The sequence below is a fragment of the Lampris incognitus genome (genome assembly GCF_029633865.1).
Source record: "Lampris incognitus isolate fLamInc1 chromosome 5 unlocalized genomic scaffold, fLamInc1.hap2 SUPER_5_unloc_2, whole genome shotgun sequence".
In the NCBI taxonomy this organism is placed as follows: domain Eukaryota; kingdom Metazoa; phylum Chordata; class Actinopteri; order Lampriformes; family Lampridae; genus Lampris; species Lampris incognitus.
In genome coordinates, this window is record NW_026611072.1 from 266824 (window position 1) to 275937 (window position 9114).

General features: G+C 48.2%; 1 protein-coding gene across 1 annotated transcript in view; it reads right to left on the reverse strand.

Moving 5' to 3' along the window:
* Positions 1-9114, reverse strand: part of LOC130131922 (dynein heavy chain domain-containing protein 1) — an 81813-nt gene that overhangs the window by 71532 nt on the left and 1167 nt on the right. Inside the window, exons 2-4 of the mRNA XM_056301648.1 lie at positions 8153-8328; positions 6519-6597; positions 230-322 (exon numbers count right to left, since the gene is read on the reverse strand). Coding sequence (XP_056157623.1) covers positions 230-322; positions 6519-6597; positions 8153-8328 — 348 coding nt within the window. The remainder of the gene's footprint in view (positions 1-229; positions 323-6518; positions 6598-8152; positions 8329-9114) is intronic.

Consider the following 9114-nt stretch of genomic DNA (forward strand, 5'->3'; position numbering starts at 1 on the left):
GTGAAAGAGAAATTAAAGCTCAAAGGAAAGAAATTGAGAGAATGATGAAGAATTTTTTTTTAAAAAGTTAACGAAGAGGGGGGAGGCTCACTGAAACAAACATCTCATGCCGTGTTACATAACATTCTCAGTGTGATGGATGGACCTCACATACCACAGCCTGTGTGCTGAAACGCTGCATTGAGCCAGTGCCATTTCCTTAATAACATATTGACTTTGTTTGCTGTACCTGTCCAGATGGAAGGCGGCGAGTTCTGCGTTGTGTCTCTCGAAGTCGGAAAAGTAGAAGAGGTTGTAGTTGGTTTCTTCATCTCTCTCCTGCCTGCCGGAGAGAGGCCACATCACAAAATACACTCGTGGATTATACTGCATGTTTTCACTGACAAAGAGTAAAGCTTCTCAAGTGCAGTTTTGACTTACGGACACATGTATGGTGAAAAACACGGCTGAGCTACTCACCAAGTATAACCTCAAGCTAAGTAGGCAAGATGCAAGCAGCCTCCTTTTATCATTCCTTTTATTATTCCACTGGGAAGCACAGTGGCCCAGTGGTTAGCAGTGTTTCCTCCCAGCAACCAGGTCCTGGGTTCGAACCCGGGCCAACCCAGGTCGTTTCTGTGTGGAGTTTTCATGTTCTCCCCGTGTCTGCATGGGTTTCCTCCGGGTGCTCCGGTTTCCTCCCACCATCAAAAAGACATGCATGTTGGGGTTAATAATCCTGCCTGTGCCCCTGAGCAAGGCAATGGAAAGAAGAACTGGAGTTGGTCCCCAGGCGCTGCAGCGGCCCATTGCTCCTATCAATAGGATGGGTTCCCAGATAGTATCCGGATGTGGGCCACTTCAGGCAATGATGTGTAACCGATGGCCTTCTTCTGACCCTGACAAAATGGATGTGACCCTGAAGTGGCCCGTGTGGTAAATGGTGAATATGGCCCAAATATCACAAAACAAATATGGGCCACCTTTGGCAAACATGTGGCACATGTGGCATTGCTATGGCTTGGTTCTGGCCCAGATCTGGCAAACGAGTGGACTGCCCAATTGCCATCATTCCACGCAATATGTGGGTTGGATGAAAGTGTCAGGTGTGGGACTGGTTCGGGCCACGGTAGTTTTGCTATCTGGGTTCTGTGTGGAGTTTGCATGTTCTCCCGATGTCTGCATGGGTTTCCTCCCACCATCAAAAAGACATGCATGTTAGGGTTAATACTCCTGGCTGTGCCCCTGAGCAAGGCAATGGAAAGAAGAACTGGAGTGGGTCCTCGGGTGCTGCAGCGGCCCACTGCTCCTATACAATAGGATCCCAGATAGCAAAGAATCTTTGGCCCAAATATGGCCCGTATCTGCAGTCATCTTACGGCCCACATTTGGCCTTGAATGATGGCGTTGACTCAAGGTGAGTGTGACTGCCTCAACTCAGCCACAAGTCCACCTTATATGGCCCACATATGGGGCTCTGGGGTACTATGTGGGCCACATAGTATGTGCTGTAACCCAAGTCAAGCCCGGTTCATTACATTTGGGCCACATCTGGCCCACACAACACTTGCCAGTGCAGTAACTGAGCCGTAAGTACCAAAAGTGGCCCAGGTGGGTCTGCTATCTGGGATGTGTTACATGCAGAGAATAAATTTGTCATAACTGCAAAATGACAAAATAAAGTGGCTTTTCTCTTCTTCTTCTTCTTCTTCTTCTTCTTCAAAAGCAGACGAACAGCTGAACAGTGGTCATGTTGCAGATTGTGCAGCTGAATATTTTGGAGGTATGCAAAAATCCTGCTTTTTTTGGGGGGGGGGGGAGTTGTTTGGAAAATGACAAAAAAGTGCTTTGCTGTGACATTCCCAAAACCCACACAGTGTTTTATGCATGGGATGTATCATAGAGAATACAGCCAACTGATAAAAAGACTTTTTGCAGCCAGTACGAAAGCTACATGCCGGGATAAGAGCGAGCCTCCTACGCAAAACCAATAAACTAATACTGCTCTGTGCAAGAAACAGTTAACATGAAAAAAAAGTCTCTTTTATACCGAGGATAAAAGAGACGCAATTTAGTGAAAAATGTGAGAAATGGACGCGAGCATACTTCAGATAACACCACCATCTGGCTGTCTAGTTTTGATTCTGAGAAAAATGCAACACCTAACCTTCAATGTCGTTTTTCACATCTTTTCTTATTTCTCTGTGCAGTTAATTTTTCCTGTATTCCAAAAAGAATCCGAATAGAAACTTAACACGAAAAAAAAAAAGAGAGACTCGGGGCCTCCTTTATTGTAAGGCTAAAAACCAGCCGTCCATCCGTCCGTCGTCCTAACCGCTTATCCTGCTCTCAGGGTCACGGGGATGCTGGAGCCTATCCCAGCAGTCACTGGGCGGCAGGCGGGGAGACACCCTGGACAGGCCGCCATGTCCATCACAGCCCCCCCACCCCACACTCATTCACACCTAGGGACGATGTAGTACGGCCGAGTCACCTGACCTACAGGTCTTTGGACTGTGGGAGGAAACCGGAGCCCCCGGAGGAAACCCACGCAGACACGGGGAGAACATGCAAACTCCACACAGGACGACCACCAAGGTTGGACTACCCCGGGGCTCGAACCCAGGACCTTGTTGCAGTGAGGCGACTGTGCTAACAGTTGTGCCATCGTGTCACTTCCCTTTAAACCAGCGTTTCTCAAAGCGTGTGGTGTCCCGCCCCCCAGAAGCATGACAGGGGGGGTGCGCAGCATGCCCACGGGGGAGTGTAGTGTGGAACTACTGTTTTGCCACTGGAATCTTTTTCACGGCGGAAGAATCGACAAGAACGTTCTTTCATGAGCCCGAGAGTGTGTAGGTCCCCAGAATGGAGAGATGATTGACAGAAAGACAGGCGACGCTTCCGAGACAAACGAGACAGAAGTGCTTAGCTGATGGTAATCAACCAAAAACCAAGTTAAGACAATATGACGAAGCCGACCTTGCTCTTGGGTTCACAGCGAACGTGGTGGGAGACGAGGAGAGACCGGCGTGTATCTCATGTCGGAAAACTCTGCCCAGATAACAAACAATCTTTGGCCCAAATATGGCCCACGTCTGCCGTTATCTCATGACCCAAATTTGACCTTGAATGACCGCACCGACTCAGGGTGAGTGTGGCAGCCTCAACTCAGCCACACTTGGGCCACATCTGGCCCACACAGCATGTGCTGTAACCCAAGTCAAGCCCGGTTCATTACATTTGGGCCACGTCTGGCCCGCACAACACTTTCCATAACCCAAGTCAGGCCCGGCTTGTGCCATTTGGGCCACGTCTGGCCCGCACAACACTTTCCATAACCCAAGTCAGGCCCGGCTTGTGCCATTTGGGTCACGTCTGGCCCGCACAACCGTTGCCAGTGCCATAACTGAGTCGTAAGTACCAAAAGTAACCCAGATTAGGGCCCAAATGTGTCTGCTATCTGGGTGGCAGCTGGTCGTATGAGACCAAACATATCAAGAGACGTCACACCTCGGTCACGTCAATAAGCCACTCGAGTTCTTTCAGAGAAAACTTGGTGCACAGCGTCCGCAGGAACATTGCTTTGTAAAAGCCGCCTCAGTGAACAACAAAGCACGAACGGCGTCACACAAAGCTGCACACAGAATCGCGCAGCGCAAGAAACCACTCACAATAGCGGAGGAAGTCATACTTCCCACGGCTTTAGATACGGGGTCAACTATGTTTGATGAGACCAGCGCCGCGGTATTGAAGGCTCTCCCTCTGTCTGATGATACATTTCAAATGACCTCGAAGAACAACTCGTTGAAAAACCGAACGACAAACGTTTGGCCTCACGAGTGGACGAGGCTGCTGACAGCCATAATAGAGACTGCTTGGTTATTGCTTGGGCGGCACGGGGGCGCAGTGGTTAGCGCGGTCGCCTCACAGCAAAAAGGTCCTGGGTTCGAGCCCCGGGGTCGTCCAACCTTGGGGGTCGTCCTCTGTGTGGAGTCTGCGTGTTCTCCCCGTGTCTGCGTGGGTTTGCTCCGGGTGCTCCGGTTTCCTCCCGCAGCCCAAAGACACGTAGGTCAGGCGAATCGGCGGTGCTGAATTGTCCCTAGGTGTGAATGTGTGGGCCCGGTGTGATGGCCTGGCGGCCTGTCCAGGGTGTCTGCCCGCCTGCTGGGACTGGCTGCAGCATCTCGCGGCCCTGAGGGCAGGATAAGAGATTTGGATAATGGATAATGGATAATGGATGGATGGGTGTTTATTGCTTATGTTCGCTTTGTCAGTTCCATCAAAACAAGACCCCCCGAGAGCGCGGCTGTTCTCTGCACTTTGTGAGCAGATGGGAGCTGAACATTCAGCCGTGTTGTTTCACAGCGAGGCTAGGTGGCTCTCGTGAGGTAAAGCGTTGTCGCGAGTCTTTGAGTTCAGAGAGGGAATCCGGGCGTTTCTGGAGGAGGAGCGAGTTGAGCGATGAACAATTTCTGACAGAGCTGGCCTGTCTCGGCCATATATTTGGAAAGCTGAATGAATTAGATCTTCAGCTTCAAGGCAGAGACAAGCACCTTGCTCACCTTGCAGACGAGATCAGCGCACTCACGCGGAAGCTCGAGATGCGGGGCAGGCGACTTCATCAAGGAAATGCTGATTTCTTTGAGAATCTGCGTGGATTTGTTGACACCAGGGATTCTGGAGCCACCACAGTGATTTCATGTCTTCAGGAGAAGACATGTCTTCCCTTCCCCTTCAAAACTACTTCCCAAACAACAGTGCTCGGTATGACTGGGTGACAGATCCACTCAGGGCAGCAGCACCTGCTGGCTTCAGCTCTGCTGGAGAGGACCAGCTCATCGAGACGACATCTGACTCCACCCTGAGGCGGAGCTCTACAGCGCAGACACCGAGTGAGTTCTGGCTCGGTGTGGAGAGGGAGCATCCACTCATAGGACAGGAGGGCTGTGGGCCTTCTGCTTCCCTTCGCCACAGCCCATCTCTGTTGTAAGTGAGGCAACAGCAGAAAAGCCCATCTCACAAAGTACACATCGAAGCTCAACACTGAGCATGACTTGAGAGTGCCGGTATCAAACCCGCAACCCCGTTTTGAAAAGAAGTGCAGTGCAAAACAGGCTCATCGCAGCCACTAATGCAGTGATAAGACTTGAGCTCTCACAACCTGACTTGCTCATCGTTTTTCCCAAATATCAGCATTTGTTCTTTTTTTGCACAGATTGAACTTTATCGCTATTGTTCTAGCGAAGTGAATTTTACATTTTATTTCATTTTCTCTTTTTGAAAGCACACAGACTGACGGAGCAGTCTAGTGACAAATGTCACAAAAAGAGGTTTGATGAAGCGGGAGTGGAACTTGCGTTTGTTATTTGCGCCACGGAAATTACTGAAATAAATATTACAGGAATGTTCATGATCTTGATGTTATTTAAATAAAGTTAAACTAGGCCCGTTTTGTCACCATTTTGTTGAGGCGGGGGGCATGAAAAGCGTTCTTCCTCCAAAGGGGGACGTGACAGTAAAAGTTTGAGAACCACTAATGTCTTAACTATTAACTTAGTTAACTAATGTGTGTGTCTGTCACTAATTTGTTTAAATTAATTAAATTGATTAATTTAGTTATTATTAAGATATTTCATTATAAATAAATAAATATATAAAACATTTACGTATTTAAAATTTAAAATATAGAATATTTAAAATATAAAATATTTCATTATGAATTATTATTTTAAATTAATTCGTTTAAATTAGTGAAGTTTGAGAACCTGCTAATTTAACTATTAACTTATTAACTTAGTTAACTAATGTGTGTATCTATCACTAATATCACTAGTTAGTTTAAATTAATTAATTATGAAAATATTTAATTCCAAATAAATACCTATATAATATATTTCAATATTTAAAATATTTAAAATATCATATTTTTTAATTATAAATTAATTATTCGTTTAAATTTATTAGTTTAAATTAATTAGTTTAAATTAGTAAAAAGTTTGAGAACCACTGCTTAGTTAACTAATATGTGTATCTATCGCTAATTAGTGTAAATAATTCAATTAATTATTGTTAAAACATTTAATTATAAATAAATACATATATTAAATATTTAAAATATTAAATATTTAAAATATTTAATTATAAATTATTAGTTTGAATTAATTAGTTTAAATTAGTAAAACGTTTGAGAACCACTGCTGTCTTAACTATTAACTTATTAACCTAGTTAACTAATGTGTGTATCTATCACTAATTAGTTAACTTATGTGTGTATCACTATGCGTGGTGGTGGTGTGGTGGTGGAGGTGGTTTGAGGAGGAAGCCACCTCCGCCTGTATGTATGGCTGTAGGTTACAGCCTATAGTCTGAAGGGGAATTTTGACTTACTACATGAGAGGTGAGTATAGAATAGGGATAAAGTTGGAAAACTCCGAAGTATTCCCTTGACGAGGGAAGTGTGTGTTGCCACCGTGTTGTGCGTGTTGTGTTGTGCTGATCATATGGACGGTGTGTTGTGTCTCTGCCCCGCCGTGACTCACTTCATGGGTTTGAGCATGGCTCGTCCATAGTTGGGGAAAGAGATCACCAGCTTCAGCTGCGTCCCTCCGCTCTTCTGCACTGAAAACACAACCCAGAGTGTCACCATGGCAACGTCCCACACCACACACACGCGCACACACGCGCACACACACAAAATTAGGTGCAAGAATAAAAACAGCAAACCGCCCTGTGTGTGTCAGACAGTGACAGTAAAACTGGTGTGTGTAAACACTTGACCCCATGAAGCCAAACACACACACCCCCCCCACCACCCCGGGCTCTCTGTCGCTATCACACACACACACACACACACACACACACACACACACACACACACACACACACACAAACACTCTATCACACACACACACACACACACACACACACTCTCTCTCTATCATACACACACACACACTATCACACACACACACACACACACTCTCTCTATCATACACACACACACTCTCTCTCTCTATCATACACACACACACTCTCTCTCTCTATCATACACACACACACTCTCTCTATCATACACACACACACACAAACTCTCTCTCTATCACACACACACACACACAAACTCTCTCTCTATGACACACACACACACACACACACAAACTCTCTCTCTATCATACACACACACACACTCTCTCTCTCTCTCTATCACACACACACACACACACACTCTATCATACACACACACAAACTCTCTCTATCACACACACACACACACACACACACACACACAAACTCTCTATCATACACACACACACACACACACACACACACACACACTCTCTATCACACACACACACACTCTCTCTCTATCACACACACACACACACACACAAACACACTTTCTCTCTCTATCACACACACACAAACTCTCTATCACACACACACACACACACACACTCTCTCTCTCTATCACAGACACACAAACTCTCTATCACACACACACACACACACACACACACACACACACTCTCTCTCTCTATCACACACACACAAACTCTCTATCACACACACACACACACACACACACACACACAAACTCTCTCTCTATCATATACACACACACACACACACACTCTCTCTCTCTATCACACACACACACACACACTCTCTCTATCATACACACACACAAACTCTCTCTATCACACACACACACACACACACACACAAACTCTCTATCACACACACACACACACACACACACACACACACACACACACACACACACACACACACACACACACACACACACACACACACACACACAAACTCTCTATCACACACCGGAAACCGGAGCCCCCGGAGGAAACCCACACAGACACGGGGAGAACATGCACACTCCACACAGAGGACGACCCGGGACGACCCCCCAGGCTGGACCACCCCGGGACTCGAACCCGGGACCCGCTTGCTGTGAGGCGACCGCGCTAGCCGCTGCACCACTATGACAGCAGTGCAACACCGTGTGTACAAAACCATAAGACGACCTATTGATGCAGAAAACAACACAAGTTCCCCACGACCGCTCGCCGTGGCGGCACCGCCCCACTGTAGCGGTTTACAGCAACAGGACGGCGCCGGACGAGAGGGGAACTCAGGAGTTCTTCTGGGTTCAGACCTGCGCTGACGATGCGGTGCATGGCCAGCTGCTGGACCAGGGCCTCCATGTTGGGGTCGTGGTGGGGATAGAGCTGCCAGCGAGAGATACCCAGGTGGAACCGCAACCACGGCGGGTGGCTGTCGGTGGTGCTGCTCCACTGGATGTTGTCGTAGCCCTCCTGGCTGGCACTCACCCTGGGGGGGGGGGGTTAAAGGTGAAGGGTCAATACAGGAGCCATGGAGCAGCGTTTCCCAACCCAGTCCTCGAGGACCCCCTATCCTGCAGACTTTCACTGCAACCCTGCATAGGTAGCCCTGCTTGTACTCACTCAACCAATCATCTCACAGCACTTAATTATGCAAGGTGTGCAACAGCTGACGTCATTCATTGCTGATTGGTTGAATAGCTACCAACAGGTACCTCTTCAGGGTTGCACAGAGAATCTGCAGGATAGGGGGGTCCTTGAGGACTGGGTTGGGAAACACCGCCATAGAGGATGAAGGGTTTCCCAGGCCTGCCTATTTTTTTTTAAACCCCCCCCCCTTTTTTTTTTCTCCCCATTTGTACCCCGGCCAATTACCCCCACTCTTCCCGAGCCGTCCCGGTCTCTGCTCCACCCCCTCTGCCGATCCGGGGAGGGCTGCAGACCACCACATGCCTCCTCCCATATATGTGGAGTCGCCAGCCGCTTCTTTTCACCTGACAGTGAGGAGTTTCACCAGGGGGGTGTAGCACGTGGGAGGATCACGCGACCCCCCCCCCTCGAACAGGCGCCCCCACTGACCAGAGGGGGCGCTAGTGCAGCGACCAGGACACACACCCACATCCGGCTTCCCACCCGCAGACACGGCCAATTGTGTCTGCAGGGACGCCCGACCAAGCCGGAGGGAACACGGGGATTCAAACCGGCGACCCCCGTGTTGATGGGCAACGGGATAGACCGCCACGCCACCCGGACGCCTGCATGAGTTAGATGTTTT